At 42.3% G+C, this 25,245-nt stretch overlaps 1 protein-coding gene across 2 annotated transcripts in view; it reads left to right on the plus strand.

Annotated features, from left to right (window-relative positions):
- The first annotated feature begins 1,164 nt into the window (after positions 1–1,164).
- PRPH (peripherin) overlaps positions 1,165–25,245 on the plus strand; it is a 33,752-nt gene continuing 9,671 nt past the window's right edge. For both annotated transcript variants that reach the window (XM_069758356.1, XM_069758358.1), the window contains exons 1-7: positions 1,165–1,808; positions 5,353–5,413; positions 13,117–13,212; positions 15,557–15,721; positions 16,049–16,174; positions 17,028–17,248; positions 22,286–22,335. In XM_069758356.1, coding sequence (XP_069614457.1) covers positions 1,297–1,808; positions 5,353–5,413; positions 13,117–13,212; positions 15,557–15,721; positions 16,049–16,174; positions 17,028–17,248; positions 22,286–22,335 — 1,231 coding nt within the window. In that variant the 5' untranslated portion in view covers positions 1,165–1,296. The remainder of the gene's footprint in view (positions 1,809–5,352; positions 5,414–13,116; positions 13,213–15,556; positions 15,722–16,048; positions 16,175–17,027; positions 17,249–22,285; positions 22,336–25,245) is intronic.

Below are 25,245 nucleotides of genomic sequence, written 5' to 3' on the forward strand. Positions count from 1 at the left end.
CCAATAAGGAGACTGTGACTAGTCCGCACCACTGCACCTCTCATATGACTGGTTGGAGAGATACATACTCTATCAATTTTGTAACCCTGTTTAGTCACCTAAATCATAGCGACATTTTCCTTTACGGACTGCGGTATGGCACCCTAAGCACTGCAGTCCCTGGACTGTGGTATTGCTTTGTTCAATATTTACAATGCTGACCACAATCGCTAAAGAAATACAAACCAATTTCCCAGAGGAGCATTGCACGGTGAAAAAGCCTCTTTACATTGGCATGTCAGAGCTGGTATTGCACTCTCCACAAGGAGAAAGGTTACTCTTTAGCTCTCAGTCGAGAGCCTCTCACCGAGCCAAATCAGATCTCATACTTTGGACCGAAGAGGGGCAGTACCTCGAAACACCGTATCTGAAAAAATGTGATTCTGATTTGGCTTTTATCCTAAGTCATATTGCAAGACTCGTTAAATGGTTGATATTGACTTGTAGGATCGCTGATTCCAACAGGTGGCGCTATAGAGTTCTAGTTCTCTTCCTTTCTGAAGAGGCAATTTGAACACCCGATATAGTGTGACCTGCTCCTCCTTTCCCCCTGGTGCTTACCCATGCAGCAGATGTCCTGACACATGAAACTCATGTCACTTACGTCTGATGACCATTACATGACAATGAGGATCAGTCACAATATCACATGCCAGATGGACCCAAAACATTGTAGATACATTTTACTTGTGATAGTGTATTTTATATGTATAAACAGGAACTTGTCAACTAAAACTATATTGCCTGCACTATGAACAGTATATATTCAACCACTTAAGACTTGAATTATTAAGGAAACTCTTCTTGATATTCACATTATTCCAGGACATTTTAGTCTGCAATTAATTAATGTTTACAGATGTAAAGTGTGGGTCCTCTAAAAAGACTTACTAAATTTAATGCAGGATATTATATTCAGGTACAGAAATCTGCTACATCAACAATCAATTTACCGTTAAATGACTTGAATAAAGTCCCAAATTTTCATCACAGCCAGCATTGGCAAGCACAGTGAACAGAGAGGCCAGCAGCTGACAGTGTGGGTGTGGTAGGATGGAGATGCGGCCCCCTCCTCCCTAAGGCCAGGATAATAGATCCATGTGGTCCCATAGGGAGGGGCACAATGATGCTCAATGCAGTCCTATAAAGCAGCCTGCTTTAGACACAGACTTTCTTCACAGCTTATCAGAAGTACAGAAGGGCATTTCTTTAGCTAACGTTCTATAGACAACTTGGAGCAGCAATATCTCCATCATCATGAGTCACTCTGGACTAAGGACCACTTCCACCTCCTACAGACGCACTTTTGGGGCTCCTCTCCTATCTCCAGTGTCCTACTCCTCATCTAGATTTTCTACATCAAGGCATTTGGGGAGCCCCTCCCCAGGCCCTGCTGGTCGTTCCTCATCAGCCTTTAGAGTGAGGTCCAGCACCCCAGTTCGGGTTTCGGACAGAGTGGACTTCTCAGTGGCTGAGGCTATCAATCAGGAGTTCCTGACCACACGCAGTAATGAAAAGGCAGAACTCCAAGAACTCAATGATCGGTTTGCTAGTTTCATAGAGAAAGTCCGCTACTTGGAGCAGCAGAATGCAGTGCTGGTGACTGAGATCAATCAAGTCAAGTCTAAAGAACCCACAAGGGCTGAGGACCTGTGCCAACAAGAGTTGAGAGAGTTAAGAAGGCAGCTGGATGCCCTGGGAAAGGACAGGGACCGCATCCAGGTAGAAAGGGACAACTTTGCAGAGGATCTCAGTTTTCTCAAGCAGAGGTGAGATGTTTGGGTCATGGGTGGCACAAGTCTCAAAGAGTCCTAAAGAGATAATGCATTATTTAAAACAAATATTCTTCACCAGTTGGGTGATTATTAGCATATGTTGCACTTTATTGTATTGAAAAATAGTGACAGTATAATATAGATGAAATCGCATATATTGACAAACCATCTGATGGAAATTACAATATGAGATTAAACAACTCAAATCCAACTTTTAATATGAAATTTGGATGCAAAGCTGTCAGAAATCATTGTAACCATTGTGTTTGCCTGCAAAAAGACGAAATATTGTGTGAGCAGGCTAGACATGCACAATAAGAATGAGAAATGCTAATTATTTTACTGCATTAGTTAGCAGGAAGTAATAGATACACAATCTAATATCAATAAAGCAACCATAATTAGTAGAACAACCTAAATTTGGCTTGCGAACCAGAGATATGCCACATATTTAGTACAAATAGTTTTCTTGTAGTGACATGGTCCCTTGTGGGACGTAGTTTTCATTGAAACAACACTTGTTAGGTGCAAAATATGTTGAATTATTTCCAATAGCAAATGCCTTCTTCTAACAGACCTCGTAATATGAAACACATAAGTAAGAGCTTTAAGATACATCATATCACATGAGAATTAGCGCCCCCAACAGGTAACGATTGTTAGAACAAACAGGGTGTGGTTCTCCATATAGATCGAAATTTAGCATTGGACGCTTCTCCAGTGAAGTTTGTATTCTATATAACAAATAGAAAAGAAAACAAAAAAACTTTTTAATTAATTATATTTTTAATTGTTATGTATTGCTCATCTGAGCTATTTTGCTGTTATTTTAAATGTTTTGACATACGGTAAGTTTAGTTTTGCTAAGAATGTTTTTCCTAGTAGGTATTTACTGAAGTTCTCTGATTTTATTCACATTTATTTAAGATAATTCTTACTAAAGGAGTGGGAACACAAGAGATAGTGAAGGTATTGTTGTCCTAATTTTCCCATGGAATATGTCACTCACAGGTCACTGTCAAGAAAGGGACAGGTTTTATCTGCAAGCTGCCCCAACAACAAAGCACAGCTATAGTCCGGCCATTGTTAATGAAACTGAGATTGGTATTTTTCTTAGTAAATGAGTGAAGCAATAAAACTACACCGCCTTATTAGTCTACCTTTCTCTAATTAATGTATTAACTCTTATTGTTGAGTTGCAACTACTTTAACTGGAGAAGAGGTTGATTATATTGTTCCTAAACAGATAAAGTCATAAGAAGTCCAAATATTGTTCACTATTATGATCACTTCAGCTTTATTTTACATATCTCCAGTTATTAGCAAATTCATTTAGTCTAGCTTCAAATTTATTTTTACAGCTGAAACTATTTTTTAAGGTCACTTTCACTGCTTTAGTATTTGATGTAGGCCTTTTTTAGCCAAAGCCAAAGTTGATCAAGCAAGAAGAAGGCTAAGTTCTTCGTATATATCTCCACTTGGCTTATAAACACTCTCCTGGCTTTACTTCAAAAATTGCATGGAAAAAGAAAAAAGTGTGACAACCTTCCCCCCCCCCCCCCCTAAAATCTGCTTCATACAGTCTTTTAACTGAATAAAAAATGAGTGAGTACTCTATGATAAGCTATTTTGGAGCATACACTGCTCTTAGTCTGTGAAGAGAGTAAGGTACCACACCTCTGAAGACGGCTTATGTCCCAGGAGAACAAAATGTTCAGGCATTAAAATTCAACATACCCAATCATCCTTTTTCATGATCTTATCTGCAGAGCAGAGTTGGGAGGCCCCCATACATAAGATATTCGGCTAGTCCTGCCAAAATCAATAGGTGTGCCTGTCTTATCAATATGGGTGTCTTTAGACTCTTGAAGAATTTAACCAAAATTAATAGAATATTACATCTAAAGCCCCTCTTGAACAATAGAAAGACGTTGGCTGAATGACGGTTTGGACGATTGTTTGCTTCACAGCTATTTCTCCCAATTCCGCCATACACACAAGTGCTCGTTTTGCTAAGCACTCCTGAGTTCTCTCCAAGAGGGCCTCTGCCTAAAGGTACCGTCACACTCAGCAACTTTGCAACGAGAACGACAACGATCCGTGACGTTGCAGCGTCCTGGATAGCGATCTCGTTGTGTTTGACACGCAGCAGCGATCTGGATCCCGCTGTGACATCGCTGGTCAGACCTAGAAGTCCGGAACTTTATTTGGTCGTCACGTCGGCGTGTATCGTCGTGTTTGACAACAAAAGCAACGACGCCAGCAACGTTTTACATGGAGCTAACAACCAGCAAGAACGGTGAGTCGCCATTACGTCACTGGATCGCTCCTGCATCGTTCTGGTGTTGCTGTGTTTGACGTCTCTACAGCGACCTAAACAGCGACGCTCCAGCGATCGGCTCGTTGTCTATATCGCTGCAGCGTCGCTGAGTGTGACGGTACCTTAACTCTTCTGGTGGCAGCTTATCTCACCAAGAACAAAAAGGATCATCAGTTCAAAACTGTACATTATCTTGGAGATCATCTGTTGGAGGAGAGTAGTGAGACCCCTACGCTTATTAGACTCTCAGGTGAGCTGGCTGGTATCTACGGGTTCAGCCATCATTAGTCTTATTTTTATGGGGGCCTGCACAAGAATGTCAGTAAAAGCATTTAGATGTAACTGGCAGAATGCCAACCAACTGTCAGGGTTAACAATGGTTTTCCCCAAGTGAAAACTGAAATAAAATGCTAATGACTGTAATTAAACTCATGTGTCCAATCAGCATTTCCTAAAAGAATACAATGTGCACTGTTGGCTTTCTTGTGTTCTGTTACGTATCCTCCACATATACTGTATAAATTGTATTGTTCACTAGTTAGCTACTGGAAACCAGGAAAAATAGTACTTCTAGTTATGGAACTGGCAAAAGTAGAAATGACAGGACAACAAGTCTGTTTATAAATATAAGAAAGATTTTTCTTATTATTTACATTTTTAAAGAAGATAAAAAAGGGGCTATTTGTACTTTTTTTTCCAAAATATCATCAATTATTTACATTCTAGTCTATGAACTAGTATATTGACAGTTACATATTACTAGGAAGTGACAAATATCAATGTAAACCACCTCTGCTCAGTGATGGCTACATCCTGCCTTTCTGATCGCAGACTAACCATTACTGATCAATTTAAGGGTGTGGTAGATAGAGGGCTTCTCCTTGAATATCTGGCAGATGTCCAGCCAGACTGTCTGTGCCAGACATATTAACCAAAGACAAGAAGACATTAGCATATGAGAACAAACTGAATCATGCAGACAGACAGAGACAGAAAACCTATTTGATATCGTCACCATATTTGCATTGAGAAGAGATCTTCTAAGGTGTGGTCTTCTCAAATAAAATTACTAGCCTTGATAAAATATGGTAGAACTGAAAATCTGTCACATGAAATCTGGTTGAGATAAAGAGGTGGTCTCCTGAAAGAGGTGGTCTTTGGAAGACGTTTACCTTTATTTATGTAATATTTAGGGGTAACTATTAATTTCTTTTGTAGGCTAGATGAAGAAGTTCACAAGAGAGAAGATGCTGAGAGCAATTTAGTTCTGTTCAGAAAGGTAAAGTATATATCATCTGTGTAAAGATGACCATACAGTAGATATAAAAGCCTAAGGGTATGTGCAGACTATCAGTAAACACTGCGGGTTGGACGTAGTGTACTTGTGCAGCGTCCAATCCGCAGCGTCCAGATGTTACAGCATAGTGGATGGGGTTTTAAGAAATCCCATGCCCACTATGTGTCCAGAGACGCACGCGGTTCACCTGCGGAGACGGACATGTGGCCTGTCTCTCCAGACCACAACATGTCTATTTATCTTGTGGAGACACGAGCCTCCGCAAGAGAAATTTCCCCCCCCGTGCAATGTATTGGACTCGGTGAATCCGGGCGGTTCAGTGATCACATGCGGATTCACTTGCATTCAATAGATGGCAGCGGGCATGTACTGCGTCCAAAGAGCTGCCAATTCCTGATTGTCTGCACATACCCTTATAAGCTCACTTTTCTATTAATACACTCAACAATATAGTGTTTTGAAATTAATCTATTCACATCGGTAAATGTATTATTTGATGAAGTTACCAGATTCTTAGATTTACTGTATTTTTTCGGATTATAAGACGCACTTTTGTTCCCCCAAATTTTGGGGGAATTCGGGGGTGCATCTTGTTGTCTGAATCTGTGTGCTGTGCTGTAGAGGGGGGGGGGCTCTGGAGTGGTGTCAGGGGGCTGGGGTGGGCTGGCTGCCAGCTGCAGAGACAGTGGGAGTTCACTTGCTCCCGCTCATTAGCCTCATGTAATATTCACTGCAGCGGCTGTCCATCACCTTGGTGCTGTAGCTGTCGAGTTGGTTGACAGGGGAGCGGGGCATATTGCATGTGCCTGCACTCCCCCCATCATGGATATGGCCCCCCAGGCACAAGGCACAAGGTGCAATCTTGCCTTGCGCAGGCGTGTGCTATGGAGGACAGAGAATGAACTTCAATCCAATATTGCAGCCAGCGGGTAAGGAAAGGGTGAATCAAACACCCAAAAACCCCGCCCTATGGCTGAGGATTGTTCCCTCCAAATTCAGGTGACAGAGTCCCTTTAACTCACTTCCGATGATGGCTCCGTGCTCCCAGTTCCCCGTGGCTCTTCCTGGGTTTGTGCCGACATAGTGTCATCACTATGTGCCCAGGTCACATGATTCGATGCACGGTCAGAAACAGCCATTACGCAGTACACAGCAGGGGAACATTTATAAGATTATCTCGGCACAGGGACATTTTTTAAACACATCCATTTGTGGAAATTATTTTTATTCTAAGACTTTTGTTCGTGGCAAAATGACTTTAAATGTATAATAATTATATTGTGTCAATGACCCTTCATTTACATAAAGATTTTAATTAATGCTGTGGCAAATCCTTGAGTCTTGTAACTGTACTCTTTGCTCAGTTTCAGTAAAGTCTATACTAGTAAGTAATGTGCATTTTTTTTGCAGTCCCATAACACAGTTCAGAATTAAAGGGAATCTGTCAGCAGTTTTTGCTAAGTAATATGAGGGCAGCATGAGGTAAGGACTGAGACACTGACTTTAGCAATGGGTCACTTATTAGGCTGTGTGCTGTTTTAAATCAAATAGCATTTTATCAGCATTAGATTTTAACTGCAGGACTAGGTGCCTGCATCCATCCAGGTACGACCGCGCCCCCCTTCTGTTATAAGCAGCTCACTGTTAATATACAATGTACACAAAATAATGGTGTGGGCGGGATTAGCTTTCTGAGCTCTGATACATGCTACATCTAAAAGCTTTGATTATATCACAACTGTTGCACCCAGTAAGCTAAGTGAAACATCGCTAGATTCAGGGTCTCTTTTCTACATTTTGCTGCTCTCAGATGAGGTAGCCAAAACCCAGTGACAGAATCCCTTTAATAGATTCCAGTTAATAGAATATCTTTGTTGGAAATGGTCACTGATCACAAATTGCACTCAATACAGAAAGTTTTGCATTCATGTGTAAACACACTGATTCCATTTCCCTTTTCCCATATCTGAGATCCTATGTCACAAAATAATTAACCCTTTTGCTTTGCATTAATTGCCATACATTACCACTTTTAAACAAATATTCTCTATCCGGTCCTCTGTTTCCTGTTATATTACTGTTATAGTGTAGTAGTTATTATCTCCTCCTCCTGATTATGACCACCCCTATTATTTACAGATCCTCACATAGCAGGACGAACTCTTAATACTAACATCATCACCAGGTTCTCTATGGAATGGAGGACCCGTGAAAGATAAACCTTTTTGTGAAAAAATCAATTTACTTTCAAGCTGGTTTAAAGAAAACTATGTCACAAAAGTGTTAGTATATGTTAAAGCGAACCTGTCAGTTGTTTTAGCCGCTATAAGATGCGGCCACTGCCTTTCAGGACTTATATACAACATTCTATAAGTCTGTTGATAATCCCCCAATCCAACCTGCAAGAGAAGAAAAATAAGTTTTATTATACTCACCCGGGGGCGGTCCGGTCCAAAGGGTGTCACAGGTCCGGGTCCGGCGCCTCCCTTCTTCTTGTGACGCCGCCCTCCTGCTTCTTCATCGCTCCCCGGCATCGAGCTCCGGCACAGGCGTACTATATCTGTCCTGTTGAGGGCAGAGCCAAGTACTGCAGTGCGCAGGCGCCGGGAAAGGTCAGAGAGGCCCAGCGCCTGCGCACTACAGCACTTTACTCTGCCCTCAATAGGTAAATATAAAAAACTCAAGGCACAGTGCACACAGGTACTTTATGTAAGGGAGGGAACATCACCACCAGTGTGCACCAATTGGAATTGTACTGGACAATCGGAAAAAGATCACTAAAGACGAAGAAAAAAACCCGACACAAAGTCCGAAAATAGGGTATAATATAACAATATTTATTAAAATATATATGAATTGAAAAGTGGTACGGTGAGAAAATACCATAAAAAGGCACTACACCAGGGACATAAATATGGCAATAAAATGATTCAAAAAACCACAATGGGAGTTTTTTCTTATATATGCATAGTTATTTATATAAATGCCATACAGCCATAAATGGCGGTAATACCAGATCTAGAATATAAGGTGCATGTGCAAAATCAATAAAGTGGCTACAACCTGATAGAAAAAGATAAAGGAAGAATATCAATATGTGATATGACCCATAATATGGCAGCCCATGTAATAGTGAGCAATATGCGGGCTAAAGAACTACTATATGTGCAAAAGAACAAACATAGATGAAGAAAGAGCCACCTGGTATTTACCTGCTATATAGGATGTAAGTCCCTGGGATGTGCCAAGCCCCGACGCGCGTTTCGGCGTCTGCCTTCGTCAGGGGTCACCCCCTGAACTACCCCCCTAAAGAACTACTATATGTGCAAAAGAACAAACATAGATGAAGAAAGAGCCACCTGGTATTTACCTGCTATGTAGGATGTAAGTCCCTGGGATGTGCCAAGCCCCGACGCGCGTTTCGGCATCTGCCTTCGTCGTCTGCCTGACGAAGGCAGACGCCGAAATGCGCATCGGGGCTTGGCACATCCCAGGGACTTACATCCTACATAGCAGGTAAATACCAGGTGGCTCTTTCTTTATCTATGTTTGTTCTTTTGCACATATAGTAGTTCTTTAGCCCGCATATTGCTCACTATTACATGGGCTGCCATATTATGGGTCATATCACATATTGATATTCTTTCTTTATCTTTTTCTATCAGGTTGTAGCCACTTTATTGATTTTGCACATGCACCTTATATTCTAGATCTGGTATTACCGCCATTTATGGCTGTATGGCATTTATATAAATAACTATGCACATATAAGGAAAAACTTCTATTGTGGTTTTTTGAATCATTTTATTGCCATATTTATGTCCCTGGTGTAGTGCCTTTTTATGGTATTTTCTCACTGTACCACTTTTCAATTCATATCTATTTTAATAAATATTGTTATATTATACCCTATTTTCGGACTTTGTGTCGGGTTTTTTTCTTCGTCTTTAGTCTGCCCTCAATAGGGCAGATAAGAACAATACAGACCAAAAGTTTGGACACACCTTCAAGTAAAAGATTTTTCTGTATTTTCATGACTATGAAAATTGTACATTCACACTGAAGGCATCAAAACTATGAATTAACACATGTGGAATTATATACTTAACAAAAAAGTGTGAAACAACTGAAATTATGTCTTATATTCTAAGTTCTTCAAAGTAGCCACCTTTTGCTTTGATGACTGCTTTGCACACTCTTGGCATTCTCTTGATGAGCTTCAAGAGGTAGTCACCGGGAATGGTTTTCACTTCACAGGTGTGCCCTGTCAGGTTTAATAAGTGGGATTTCTTGCCTTATAAATGGGGTTGGGACAATCAGTTGTGTTGTGCAGAAGTCTGGTGGATACACAGCTGATAGTCCTACTGAATAGACTGTTAGAATTTGTATTATGGCAAGAAAAAAGCAGCTAAGTAAAGAAAAACGAGTGGCCATCATTACTTTAAGAAATGAAGGTGTCACGCTCGTGCCCAGACTGGTTGGCACGGGCGTCTGGGGGTATGGCCCCACTGGACCACAAACCAGACTACCCTGGAAGGGGCGTAACTAAGTAGCTTCCTTGGTCTTCGCTGGAGCCTCTGATGGTGAGGTCAGACTTGGGCGGCAGGAAGCTACCAGGTACCACTCCAGGGTGGTGTCTGGCTGTCGCTGCTGATCCCACCGGGGAACGGAACATAGACAGGCATTCTAGCAGACAGGCGGGCACAGCTGGGACACAGGCAGGCAGACGGGTACAACAGAGACACTGGCAGGCAGGCACGGCTGGCTATCTGGCAGGCAGGTATGGGTACTACAGAGACACTGGCAGGCGGGCATGGCTGGCTCTCTGGCAGGCAGGTATGGGTACTACAGAGACACTGGCAGGCGGGCACGCCTGACTCTCTTGTTGGCAGGCAGATACAGGTGGCTCTCTGGCAGGACAGGCAGACTACACTTGTACACTGGAAGAACCGGTAGGGAACGGTCTGCAGGCAGGTATGTAAAACAGGTAAGAGCCTGTTCAGACAGGAGGACTTAAGAATAGGTAGAGAAAGACCGCAAGAGCGGATGCAGAGCGAAAGCACAGGAGCTAGAGCCAAGAACAGAGATGCAGGAGGTGGAGCGAGGAGGAGGCAAGTGCAGAAACGCAAGAGGCGGAGCCACGTGCAGAAATGCAGGAGGCGGAGCCAAGATCAGGAGGTGGAGCCACGTGCAGAAACGCAGGCGGTGGAGCCAAGAGCTGGAGGCGGAGCCAAATGCAGAGCTGGAGGCGGAGCCAAGAGCAAGAGGCGTAGAACCGCAAGGAGCGGAGCCAGGTAGAACTGCAAGGAGCAGAGCAAAGCCACAGAGTGCAGAGCAAGGTCAGAGTGCAGAGCAAAGTTACAGAGAGCAGAGCTGTGAGCAAAGCCACAGAGTGCAGAGCTAAGAGCAGAACATAGTCAGAGTGCAGAGCTGAGTGCAGATTAAGACACAAAGTGCAGAGCTGAGAGCAAAGCCACAGAGTGCAGAGCTGAGAGCAGAGCAATGTCAGAGTGCAGAGCAAGACACAGAGTGAAGAGCCCAGAGCAAAACCACAGAGAGCAGAGCAAGGTCACAGAATGCAGAGCAAGGAGCAAAGCAAGGTCGCAGAGAGCAGAGCGAAAAGCATCGCAAAGCAAGACACAGAGTACGCACAGCAGGGAAAGGAAACCAAGGCAGGAATATAAACGGACACTGGAACAGGACTAGGCTAAGACAAAGTCAGGAACATGACAAGGCACAGAGACATGGACACAAGCCAGGGTACGATGCCCCACTGGGTGGCGGACATAGGCCAGGGTACAAGGCCCCACTGGATGGCAAACACAGGACACAGACCAGGGTACAACGCCCCTCTGGGTGGCGGACATAAGAGTAACAGAGACAGGGCCTGGCACCTCAGCAGCTAAGAACTGACTGAGGGAGTAATTTGCACAGGCCCCCACCAATGGGTGAGGAAGTCGTAAATACAGGAAGCCTCATGGCAATTGGCCGGGGACACTTTAGCAAGGTGCACAGGAGTTGCTGGCGCCGCCCACTATGCACACAGACAGAGCATGCACAGAGCAAGCAGCAGACATGAGGCACACAACATGGAGCTGGCAGCCGAGAGAAGTCTCAAGATGGCCCAGAGAAGTGAGTGAGTTGAGTGTAATGCAGGTGGGGGATGGGAGGCCATGCAGTGATGCAGGGTTGTTACAGAAGGTCAGTCAGTCTGAAAAATTGGGCAAACTTTGAAAGTGTCCCCACGTGCAGTGGCAAAAACCCTCAAGCGCTACAAAGAAACTGGCTCACATGAGGACCACCCCGGAAAGGAAGACCAAGAGTCACCTCTGCTTCTGAGGAGAAGTTTATCCGAGTCACCAGCCTCAGAAATCGCAGGTTAACAGCAGCTCAAATTAGAGACCAGGTCAATGCCACACAGAGTTTTAGCAGCAGACACATCTCTACAACAACTGTTAAGTGGAGACTTTGTGCAGCAGGCCTTCATGGTAAAATAGCTGCTAGGAAACCACTGCTATGGACAGGCAACAAGCAGAAGAGACTTGTTTGGGCTAAAGAACACAAGGAATGGACATTAGACCAGTGGAAAACTGTGCTTTGGTCTAATGAGTCAAAATTTGAGATCTTTGGTTCCAACCACCGTGTCTTTGTGAGACGCAGAAAAGGTGAACGGATGGACTCTACAAGTCTGGTTCCCACCGTGAAGCATGGAGGAGGAGGTGTGATGGTGTGGGGGTGCTTTGCTGGTGACACTGTTGGGGATTTATTCAAAATTGATGGCATACTGAACCAGCATGGCTGCAACAGCATCTTGCAGCGGCATGCTATTCCACCCGGTTTGCGTTTAGTTGGACCATCATTTATTTTTCAACAGGACAATGACCCCAAACATACCTCCAGGCTGTGTAAGGGCTATTTGACCAAGAATGAGAGTGATGGGGTACTACGCCAGATGGCCTGGCCTCCACAGTCACCAGACCTGAACCCAATCGAGATGGTTTGGGGTGAGCTGGACCGCACAGTGAAGGCAAAAGGGCCAACAATTTCTAAGCATCTCTGGGAACTCCTTCAAGATTGTTGGAAGACCATTCCCGGTGACTACCTCTTGAAGCTCATCAAGAGAATGCCAAAAGTGTGCAAAGCAGTCATCAAATCAAAAGGTGGCTACTTTGAAGAACCTAGAATATAAGACATAATTTCAGTTGTTTCACACTTTTTTATATTTTTTATAATTATAAGTATATAATTCCCCATGTGTTAATTCATAGTTTTTATGCCTTCAGTGTGAATGTACAATTTTCATAGTCATTAAAATACAGAAAAATCTTTAAATGAGAAGCTGTGTCCAAACTTTTGGTCTGTACTGTACGCCTGTGTAGGAGCGCGATGCCAGGGAGCGATGAAGCAAGCAGGAGGGTGGTGTCGCAAGAAGATGGGAGGCGCCGGAGTCGGACCTGCGACACCCGTTGGACCAGACCGCCCCCCCCCCCCCCCCGAGGTGAGTTTAATAAAACTTAGTTTTCTTCACTTGCAGGTCGGATTGGGGGCTTATCTACAGCATTATAGAATGCTGTAGATAAGCCCTGGAAGGCAGTGGCCGCATCTTATACCGGCCAGAACAGGTGACAAGTTCCCTTTAATATAGTAAGTAATAGTGTATAACTAATTTCCTTATTATCTGGCAGGACGTAGATGATGCAACCCTCTCTCGCTTGGAACTGGAAAGGAAGATTGAATCTCTGATGGATGAAATAGAATTTCTAAAGAAACTTCATGAAGAAGTAAGTGTGTAACACCCATGGCACAAGATATTATCTTTGCCACACGGTTGTCTCAAAAAAAGTCCATAATATTGAGGTCTTGCACCGTGCGGACTCATGTTCTTTACTCATTAATTTGAAAAAAACGCCAAAGGCCTGATTTATCAACCAGGTCATAAAAGTCTTTGAAAAGCTGCACATTTTTACGTAACTTGTGCTTGTGCCCCAAAATTGCGACTTTTAACTTTTTCATGCCAAGTTTGGTCAGCTCTTATAAAATGGGCAGAGCTGGCGTGGGACAGGGTGGGACAAAACCTGCTTGTCTAATTCATGAGAAGCTGTAGTGTTCCTTGCGCCACAAATCTTTCTCCAATTCACTTTTAAGATGTGCCTGATTCATTAAAAGGCGTGTGCCTCTTAATGGATCAGGTACCTCTGACTCCAACATGCTCCTTCATCAAGAGCTGTGAGAACAACACCGGTCTTGATGAATCATGGCTATGGTCGTTATATAAATGCATGGTTAATACTGCTCAACTCAAGTTCTTCCTCACTACAGTCAAGTAAGGAAGAATGGATCCTTCCAGGAGATTTTTAAAATCAGAAGCAGAAAAATAGACATCTGAGAGTTTGTGTACAAGAAGTTTTTTTCTGTGTTTTTGGAGCAGAAACTTGAGTAGATATTCAAAATCTTCTTAGAATTTTGAGGAGGGTTTGTACTTTTCAGGAGGATGGTTTGTTTGAATTTTGAGCAGAGTTTCCACTCAGTATCTTCTACAAAAACTCCATTAAAAAATCTATCTTTACATACCATGTGGGTATGTGCGCATGACAGTATTTAGACCCCAGCGCAGCTGGCACGTTTTTCCAGGTAAAGTCACTTCAGGAGAATGTTGGATAGTCATTATCCCGTGGAGGCTTTGCAGGTGGTCTTGCCCTGGTTCATGTAGTGACTCTGCCGACGGTGGCTTTACGCAATACTGTTAAATATAGAGAACAGGCGGGCTCCCAGCGGAAGCCACCCTAAGAATGAGCATGTCAGCATGAAACAGCCTCGGGTGGAATCGCAATCCACCCGCGGCTGTTAACTAGTTAAATGCCACTGTCAATTTCTGACAGAGGCATTTAACTCGCGCTTACTGGAAGCGCAATGAAAATCTCGCCCATTGGTGACTCAGTCATATGATTGCGTGTCACCGATGGGTCAGCATGACAACCAGAGGTCTGAAGCAGACCTCTATAGTTGTCATTGCCGGGCTGCTGTGAGCGCCACCTCGCGGTCAGCACTCATAGCAAGTGAGCATTTCTGCTACACACACAGACGATCTGATCATCGCCTGTGTGTAGCAGAAGCTATCAAAGTATTGAAGCATGCAGAAAGTAACAAAAAATGTTTTTTAAAAATATAAAAAAAAAATAAAAGTTAAAATCACCCCCGCTGGGCTCCATTCAAATTAAAATAATTAAAAAAAACATAAAATATACACATGTTTGGTATTGCCGAGTTCAGAATCGCCCGATCTATGATCCATCAATACGAAAAAGAATTAACCAATCGCTTAACGGCGTAACAAGACAAAAATTCAAAACACCAGAATTACGTCTTTTGGTTGGTGCTACATTGCAATAAAATGCAACAACGGGCAACCAAAAGATCGTATCTACACCAAAATGGCATCAATAAAAATGTCAGCTCTGCACGCAAAAAATAAGCTCTCACCCAGCCCCTGATCATGAAAAATGGAGACGCTACAGGTCTTGAAAAATGGCACCTTTTTTATTTTTTTTTACAAATTTAAATTTTTTTTCATTACTTAAATAAGAAAGAACCTACTGTATATATGTTTGTTGTCTATGAACTCATAATGACCTGGAGAATCATAATGGCAGGTCAGTTTTAGCATTTAGCGAACATGGTAAAAACAAAACAAAAAAACAAGTGTGGAGCTGCACTTTTTTTGCAATTTCACCACACTTTGATTTTTTTTTCTGTTTTCCAGTACACGATATGTTAAAACCAATGGTGTAATTCAAAAGTACAACTCGTTCCTCAAAAAACAAGCCCTCACATGGCCATATTGACAGAAAAATAAAAAAGTTATGGGTCTGTGAAGAAGTGGAGCAAAAACAGAAATTTAAAAACTGAAATAAGGGGTTAAACTATGTGTATGGACTCTGCACCTCTTGGAGTTTTAATTAGTGAGTATCGTGCAACTAACGATCTGATTGGAACACATTTTTTCTTAGGGACAAAAATAGTTATGAATTTATTACAAAATGAATCATGAGTGTGCGGGGTGAAGTGCTGGGTGGCATAAATATATATATACTGTATATTAAAGTTTGTAATTTCACCCCGACACAGGAACTCCGAGATGTGCAAGTCTCTGTACAGGTACAACCAATTCACATGGAAATCGAAGCAACCAAGCAGCCTGACTTGACCTCTGCACTTCGGGATATTCGCAGCCAGTATGAGAACATTGCTGCCAAGAATCTGCAAGAGTCTGAAGAGTGGTATAAATCCAAGGTAAATGGAAATTGTTGATAACATTAGACCATTATTAAACCAAATATGCCTCTTTATATAGGAGGTGCAAATGGTTTGTAGGTCACAAGTAAAAGAGTGAATGACAAGACTAATAAAGAATAAAACCGTTAATTCAGCAGCTCCATATTTGTATTTGCGCATATCACCAATGTGATTTCATCAGTCATTGACAATATTTTGGTTTAATTTTAAATGATCTAATTTAGTATAATTATTTCATATCATTATGCTGTAATATGTATAGTAGAGAATCTCATTATCAATAGCCAATACCTAAACAAAGTTGTTCTGTTACTTTCCATATAGTTTGCTGACCTGTCTGATGCTGCAAGCCGCCATAATGAGGCATTGCGTCAGGCCAAGCAGGAAATGAACGAATCCCGGAGACAGATCCACAGCTTGACCTGCGAGATTGATGGACTTAAAGGGATAGTGAGTCATTTATTTTCATTAACCATGTTATATATACATATATATATATATATATATACACACACACATACACACAGTATACATACATACAACCCACTGTCACGGGGCTACCGCGACAGAGAGGTTCCAGAGAACCGCAGCGCTCTGGGCCTCATGCACACACGATGAACAGGAGCTCTTCTCCTGAATTCTGACCTGGCTGTCTTGTGCCAGCAGGGCAGGAGTTAAATCTTGTTGCTGAAGTTGCTGAGAGCTTGGTCTCTCAGCTGAATTGTTTTTTGTAATCTCCTCTCCTATATAGACTCAGCTTTGACTACAACTGTTGTCAGTGATGAGTTCTGCTGCCTGGCTTGAAGTGGGAAGGAGCGTGGTGTTTGGAGCTTGGAGGTTTATCTACAGAGATTGATGTCTGCTGTTTTGGTTGCATGTTAAACCTGTTTTCCTTCCTAGTTTTTTCCCCCCTTTTCCCTTCTCTGTGTTTCATCTGTGGCTGTGTGAGCATTTGGTGAGTCTGAGACTTTAGTTACCTTGTCTGCATACCCTGTTTACTTGTCATATTAATACACTGGTGCGGTCCTCCTCCCTGGGGGGGAGAGGGGGCCACTGATAGGGCCTGCACAGGAGACAGGGATACGCTGGCGACTCAGGCCTCCTAACTATTATAGGTACCCCTGAGATAAGGGAAAGCCAGGGCCCCTTATAGTGGCAGGGACAGGTGCGGGTCCCAGTACGCCGTCCTGCCCCTTTATCGCCATAAACGGCGTGACACCCACAGTATTCCCTTATATCTGCCTACATCTAGTCATAGTAATGAGGTTGATATGGATGCATGATGTTTTATTCTCCTGTATAGAATGAAGCTCTGCTCCGTCAGATGAAGGATATGGAAGAACAATTTGGGTTAGAAGCAGGAAATTACCAGGATTCAATTGTACGTCTGGAGCAAGAAGTGCAACATATGAAAGAAGAAATGGCGCGTCATTTGAGAGAATACCAAGATCTCCTCAATGTCAAGATGGCATTAGATATTGAGATTGCAACGTACAGAAAACTCCTAGAAGGAGAGGAAAGCAGGTGAAGAATGATTGATTGCTACATGATAGTTAGTGTTATGGGAAGATTAAAGGGAACCTGTCAGTAGGATGGTCCCTCCTAAAAATCCACATTTTCCTAATATGTAAATGAGCTGTTAAGATCTACAAACCGAACACTGATCTCCCTGAGAATCTGCAATCAAAGGTTAATCTAAATGAATGGGGGCGTTACCAGTGTGAGACATGTAATGATTGACAGTCTGCTCTCCTAATCAACGTGTGTCACATTGGTGATGCCGCCATTCCTATAAATTAACTCTTAAATGCAAATTCTCAGTGAGATCTATTTCTGGTCCATAGATTTTAACAAAAAAATGTGAATTTCTCAGGAATAAGACATCTGATCTCAGATATCAAGGTATCACTATATTTTAATGACCTACATGCCCATATAGATGGCTTAGGAGGGTTGATCCCATTGATAGATTCCCTTTTCAATGTAGCATTAGAGATAATATACACATACATATTGTACGCATAGTATATATCTGTGTGAACTGTTATGGCCCTTTTTTTTTTTTTTAGAATACAATATACAGAGCTGTACTTCATACTTAGGGTATTTATAAGCATATTATTTAAAACTAGATGGCAGCCCGATTCTAAAGAATCGGGAGTCTAGAATCCATATATACTTGAAATTCGGCAGGAGCTTGAAGAGCAACGTCACTGGGCCCGCCTCCACGCAGTAGAAACTTGCTGTGAGGTAAAAATTCAAAAATCACACCAAAATGGCGGGCGGAGTGTGTCACAGTACGGCACGTTTCTGATTGGTCGCTCGCAGCAGGCGGCAACCAATCAGACACTGGACACTGTTGACGTCACTTATCTCCGGACATTAGCTCCGGACATTAGCTCCGGACAAAGCCACGGAAGTTGGCACAAATTGCAGGAAGTAGTATTCTAGGCAATTATATATAAGATGTAGTAAACTAGTGCTAAAATTTAGAGTTTTCCAGGCTGAGAAAAAAAGTCTACAATCATTCTGTGTTGCCTGCAGACTGTCGAATAGTGAGAGTGTTCAATAAGAATACTGTAATGAATCCTCTGCATTCTCCATGTAAGTGGGCAGTCACGTGACCATATGTATGCAATTGCCATTGTTGTGGTCACGTGCCGACTACACTATCCCCCGCTTCGCTCAATGTTCTACTGAGGGAAGTGTAGAAGAATCTAGATGGTACGTGACCACAAGTATGGAGATCACATGGGAATAAATGGAAATAGTGATAGTGTGTGCATCGCACAATGCCATAATTCGTTATTCGGCAGTCACCTAGAGCAGTGTTTCTCAAATTCAGTTTTCAATTCCCACCAACAGGTCATATTCTCAGGATACACTTACGGTAGTATTGCTATTGCACAGGTGATGGAGTTATCACTTGTGCATTATTGTGTAAATCCTGAGAAGATAGACATAGAGTGATTGCAGACTTTTATTCTCCAGAGGTTGGCCACTTTTGAGGACATTTTTTTGACTTAAATACATGAGTTTGGGGATAATTTTTTTTGCAATTTGGTTTCATTACAATTTTTCCACTGTTTTGCTTTTACAGGTTCTTTTTTTCACTGCACATTCAGTTTTCATGTAGTCTTTGGTAATAAATAGTGATGAGTGTGCTCGTTAATCGTGACTTCCGAGCATGCTCGGGTGTTTTCCGAGTATTTTGGACTGCTCGGAGATTATGTTTGAGTCGCCGCAGCTGCATGATTTGTGGCCTGAATACATGTGGGGATTCCCCAACAAGCAGGCAACCCCCACATGTGTTCAGGCTGTCTAGCAGCCGCAAATCATGCAGCTGGGTGACTCAAACATAATCTCCGAGCTTGGCCAAAATACTCAGAGAACACCCGAGCATGCTCGTAAATCTCGAGTAACAAGCACACTCGCTCATAAATCCTCTGAGAGGAGCTCAGAAAAAAACGTTAGAAACCTTCCTTTTTGACTGTCAAAATGAACTGAGAGATTCTCAGTTAAAAAGTTTGGTCACTTTCCCTTGTTAGTGTAATTTCCTCACACATTGAGTAGCACGTCTGTCCATACAGTGGCGGCTGGTGTTGGAGCATGTGACCAAACTTGGCAGCCTCCACCAATTGTAAAACACCTCACATAGTTAAGCTGTTTTCTATTGGACCTCTTACCTAATAATCCGTCAGTGCGCTCATTCTGACAGGAAAGTTTGTAACTTTTTTTAAGAAGCATCGTTTCTCCTTGCAGAGAGTGACATGATAAGCATGTCGAGATGAGGAGGCTTAAAGGCGCAATGCTCCTCTGGGAAATATGCAAATTGTCTCTTCAGAGAGGAAGAGGACTAGAACTCTAGTGCCACCTATTGGAAGTAGCAATCCTAAGAGTCAATGTCGACCCTTTAGTGAGCCTTGTCATATGACTTAGGATAAGAGCCAAACCAGATCTCAATTTGCAGACACTGTGTTTCGGGATAATGCCCCTCGTCATTGCAAAGTGGAGATCTAGTTTGGCTGAGTGAGAGGCGTCATGACCGGGATCCAAGAAGAATCCTTTCTCCTTGCGGAGAGTGACATGTTAAGCATGTCGAGGTGAGGAGACTTAAAGCCGCAATGCTCCTCTGGGAAATATGCAAATTGTCTCTTCAGACAACTTAACTTTTTTTAAATTTTTCTTTTTATGATCTCCTCTTTGCTGATTTATGACCACATACCACAATAAAGTTGAATGTGCAGAGAAACAAAAAACCTGCAAAAGCAAAATGGTGCAAAATTTGTAATGAAATATATTTCTCATCCAGACAAGGCAAGTTTTCATTATCATATAGTAGTAGTATCAATTGTAGTAGCTGATATTTTTAATATTGAAGTACTGTAGGTTTGAAAAAGTCATATGACATTTATCTATGAGATGAATATACAATAATAGTCTTATATTATACATAGAATAACATGAGGCCACGTTCACACCACATTTAGTATTTGGTCAGTATTTTACCTCAGTATTTGTAAGCCAAAACCAGGAGTGGGTGATAAATACAGAAGTGGTGATTTGTTTCTATTATACTTTTCCTCTGATTGTTCCACTCCTGGTTTTACCTTACAAATACTGAAATAAAATACTGACCAAATACTGATAGTGTGAACTTGGCCCCATACAAAGGATATGTACCATATTTATTATATGCGTAAAAAACAGCTGCACGTGAACATACCAGCCATGTTTAAGGCTAAGTGCACAGAGTTTTTTTTTTTGAGGTGGTCATGAACGATGAGTTTTCTTCAACAAACGCTTTCACTTTGGTGTGTGGACACACGTTGTTTTTTTTCAGGCGGATTCCACCTGGTAAAAGTGCCCCATAAAATGTCCATAATTCACAGCAATGTCAAACTATGCTGCTGTGCACATGTTCTGTCAAATGTCCTGCTTAATTGCTTCAGGGTTTCAGAGACTAGGATGCCTCCTAGTGGATGTTGTCTGCTGTCTACACTTGACAGTACAGAGCAAAAGAGCAAATTGAAAGGAATAAGGCTAGGTTCACATTGCGTTAGGGCAGTCCGTTTAGCGCATAGCGCTACAGACTGCGCTAACGCAATGTCCCAAAAGGGATCGCGATTGCCGATCCCACTAGCGCAGATCACCGATCTGCGCTAGTGAGGAACGGACCGCGAACGCTGCAAGCAGCGTTCGAGGTCCATCACTCAAATGACGGCACATCGCTAGCGCACGTCCAATGTGGACGTGCATTAGCGATGCGTTCACCATTACAAGCAATGGCGGCGTTAACGGACTACGTTACACCGCGTTATGCCACGGTGTAACGTAGTCCATTTAACGGGTTCACATAACGTAATATGAATCTAGCCTAAGTCCAGTGCTGTAAGTCCATAAAATCCGTTTTCTTTTAATCCATAGCTTCAAATAACAGTAAAACAGTTAAGTCATAGTCCAGACATTAAAATCATAAGCATTTCAATGCAAAAATGTGCGTCTTAATCATTGACTTAATTGTTTTAATGTTATTTCAAGCTATGGATGAAAAGAAAATGGATTTTATGGACTTACAGCGCTGCACTTTTTCCTTTCAATTTCTGAAAAACTTGCTGCAAAGCAGGATCAGCGCGCTCTAGGAGATGGTGAGCAGACAATAAACTTTTTTGTATATTTCGAAAGAGCAAATGACGCAAAAACGACAACAAAGCCGCCAGTGAGGTGGTTCAGGAAAACAAGCATCAGCATTTTCCTGAAGCAGCTTTGCCTGGGAAAACCTGATGCATATGCCAGTGCCCAGTAGGTGCCGTGTACACATAGCCACGGAGAGTTTTTGGAGGAGGTTTCCTTTCCCTTGTAGTGGTCTTGAATACTTTTTGAAGTGTTTTTTGCATCCTTTTTTTCAGTGGACATTTGTTTAGTATGGGGCAGATTTTATCAATAGCCACTTTCTCACCAGGTATTTTTCAAAATGTGCAGCATAACAAAATATTATAAGGATTGAACTTATAAACTTTTTTCTCCAATAGAAGTTGATAATAATAATCTTTGAAATATTTTGAAGCAATTTTCAGACCTTTTTTGAGCAGATCTGCTCCAGAAAACTTCTCAAAAAACTTTGTGTGCACATACCCTAAGGTCATACCCTAAACCAGTGTTTCACAAACTCCAGTCCTCCCAGACCCCAACAGGTCATGTTTTCAGGATTTCCTTAGTATTGCACAGGTGATGGAAGTATCAGGAGTTCTCAAACTTGTGCAGCACTATGGAAATCCTGAAAACATGACCTATTGGGAGCCGTGAGCACTGGAGCTTGGGAAATACTGCTCTAAACTGACTAAACAGGCAACTAACAAAGTCTTTTAGTAAGTTGAAATAAATGGCTGCACATGAAAGTGGGCATGTAGAAAAGTGGACAAATACATCCGGAGCCAGATGGTTATATATTATTGTTATTTAAGAAGATCCATGTCAATGCAATCATCCTATAAAAGATTTGTACATTATATGAATTTTTTTAGGAAATGTTATTTTTCACTCAACCTTTGTTTTTTTTAGGATTGTTGTACCGATTCATTCCATGACATCTCTCAGTATTAAAAGCCCAGGTAGGTGATTCTCCTTCATAGTCCATTAATACTGGTTTTTAATCTTGTTGACCTCGGCTGTTAAACATTTGCTCATGAACCACATGCAAGCTATCAAAGCGTTAGATTGGTCGATCACCGTTCCATCGGTAATACCATTGTTCTGTGTGCATATAATATTATGTCCTATTTACACAGGATAATGTGCAGCCGACAACAATGGTTTTTAAGCCAGCTAAAAAAACATCACTTGCCATAAACGAGCGTTTTGCCAGCCAGTTTCAACAGACTTGATAGTTCGGAACAAGTGTTTGTACGAACACTCATTCCCCAGTTATTGACCTTTTATTATTATTATTTATTATTATTATAGTGCCATTTAATCCATGGCACTTTACATGTGAGGAGAGGTATTCAGAATAAAATACTATCGATAGATATATCTATGGATAGATAATAGATATATCGATAGAAAGATATATCTATGGATAGCTAGATAGATATATCGATAGATAGATAAATAGATAGGATATATACGATAGATAGATATGGGATAGATAGATAAGATAGATCGATAGATACAATAGATAGATCGATAGATAATACCAAGCCCTTTGTTTAGTAATAAACATAATAAAATGATGCATAAAGAGTTAAGCTGGGATCACACATGCGAGAAACTCGGACGAGTTTCGCATCTTAATACCCGGCACTGCCGCCGGCACTCGGGAGCAGAGCGTGCAGCTTCATGTGTTTCTATGCAGTTGCACGCTCCGCTCCCGAGTGACTGCGGCAGTGCCGGGTATTAAGATGTGAGACTCGTCCGAGTTTCTCGTATGTGTGACCCCGGCCTTATATAAAGACACACACACACGAAATCTGCGTTAGGCCGGGGTCACACTTGCAAGAAACTCGCATGACAGTCGCACATCATTACCCGGCACTGCCGCCGGCACTTGGGACCGGAGTGTGCGGCTGCATATGTTTGTATGCAGCTGAACGCTCCGGTCCCGAGTGCCGGTGACAGTGTCGGGTATCGAGGTGCGAGTCTTGTGCGAGTTTCTCGCAAGTGTGACCCCGGCCTTAAAAACAATATCTGTTTAATTAAAAAAAATGGAAAAGAATTGTGCCGACTCCAGCGCAATTTTCAAGTCCAGAGTGGGAAAGCCAGCGACTGGGGGCCGATGTTTGTAGCGTGGGAAAGGGTTAATACCCATGGAGCTTACCAGGCTATGAATATCAGCCCGCAGCTGTATACTTAGCCTTTGCTGCCTATTAAAATAGGGGACCCCCAAAAAAATTTATAGCCAGAAAGGCTACGCAGACAGCTGCGGGCTGATATTCATACAGCTGCGGGCTGATATTCATACAGCTGCGGGCTGATATTCATAGCCTAGAGAGGGGCCGTGGATATTGGCCACCCCTGCCTACAAATACCAACTCCCAGCCGCTCCAGAAATGGTGCATCTGTAAGATGCACTAATTCTGGCACTTAGCCTCTCTCTTCCCACTGCCCTGTAGAGGTGGCATATGGGGTAATAAGGGGTTAATGTCACCTTTGTGATATTAAGCCGGTTCAGTAATGGATAGGTGTCAATAAGATACCTACCATTACTAATCGGGCATGGCACCAGGAGATGGAACAGGATCCTTGATGCAAACAACTGGCTAAGACGATGGTGCAGACAACAAGGATTCGGATTCCTGGACCACGGTGTGAATTACTGGTACGATGGACTCCTCGCCAGAGATGGACTACACCTCAACAAACCTGGGAAACACACATTTGCCAGAAGACTCGCTACACTCATCAGGAGGGCGTTAAACTAGAAGAAGAGGGGACGGGAAGAAAAACATTAGACTTGAACAAAGAAGACCCAGGAAAACATACTCAGAAGGGAGGTAAGAACATTTCTAAAACAATCCACAGCGAGGAGATTGGAACAAAACAAAATCCTCTAAACTGCATGCTCGCAAACGCCAGAAGCCTGACAAACAAGATGGAAGAACTAGAAGCAGAAATATCTACAGGTAACTTTGACATAGTGGGAATAACCGAGACATGGTTAGATGAAAGCTATGACTGGGCAGTTAACTTACAGGGTTACAGTCTGTTTAGAAAGGATCGTAAAAATCGGAGAGGAGGAGGGGTTTGTCTCTATGTAAAGTCTTGTCTAAAGTCCACTTTAAGGGAGGATATTAGCGAAGGAAATGAGGATGTCGAGTCCATATGGGTCGAAATTCATGGAGGGAAAAATGGTAACAAAATTCTCATTGGGGTCTGTTACAAACCCCCAAATATAACAGAAACCATGGAAAGTCTACTTCTAAAGCAGATAGATGAAGCTGCAACCCATAATGAGGTCCTGGTTATGGGGGACTTTAACTACCCGGATATTAACTGGGAAAGTGAAACCTGTGAAACCCATAAAGGCAACAGGTTTCTGCTAATAACCAAGAAAAATTATCTTCCACAATTGGTGCAGAATCCAACCAGAGGAGCAGCACTTTTAGACCTAATACTATCTAATAGACCTGACAGAATAACAAATCTGCAGGTGGTTGGGCATCTAGGAAATAGCGACCACAATATTGTACAGTTTCACCTGTCTTTCACTAGGGGGACTTGTCAGGGAGTCACAAAAACACTGAACTTTAGGAAAGCAAAGTTTGACCAGCTTAGAGATGCCCTTAATCTGGTAGACTGGGACAATATCCTCAGAAATAAGAATACAGATAATAAATGGGAAATGTTTAAGAACATCCTAAATAGGCAGTGTAAGCGGTTTATACCTTGCGGGAATAAAAGGACTAGAAATAGGAAAAACCCAATGTGGCTAAACAAAGAAGTAAGACAGGCAATTAACAGTAAAAAGAAAGCATTTGCACTACTAAAGTAGGATGGCACCATTGAAGCTCTAAAAAACTATA

The sequence above is a fragment of the Ranitomeya imitator genome, chromosome 3 (genome assembly GCF_032444005.1).
Source record: "Ranitomeya imitator isolate aRanImi1 chromosome 3, aRanImi1.pri, whole genome shotgun sequence".
Taxonomy (NCBI): Eukaryota; Metazoa; Chordata; class Amphibia; order Anura; family Dendrobatidae; genus Ranitomeya; species Ranitomeya imitator.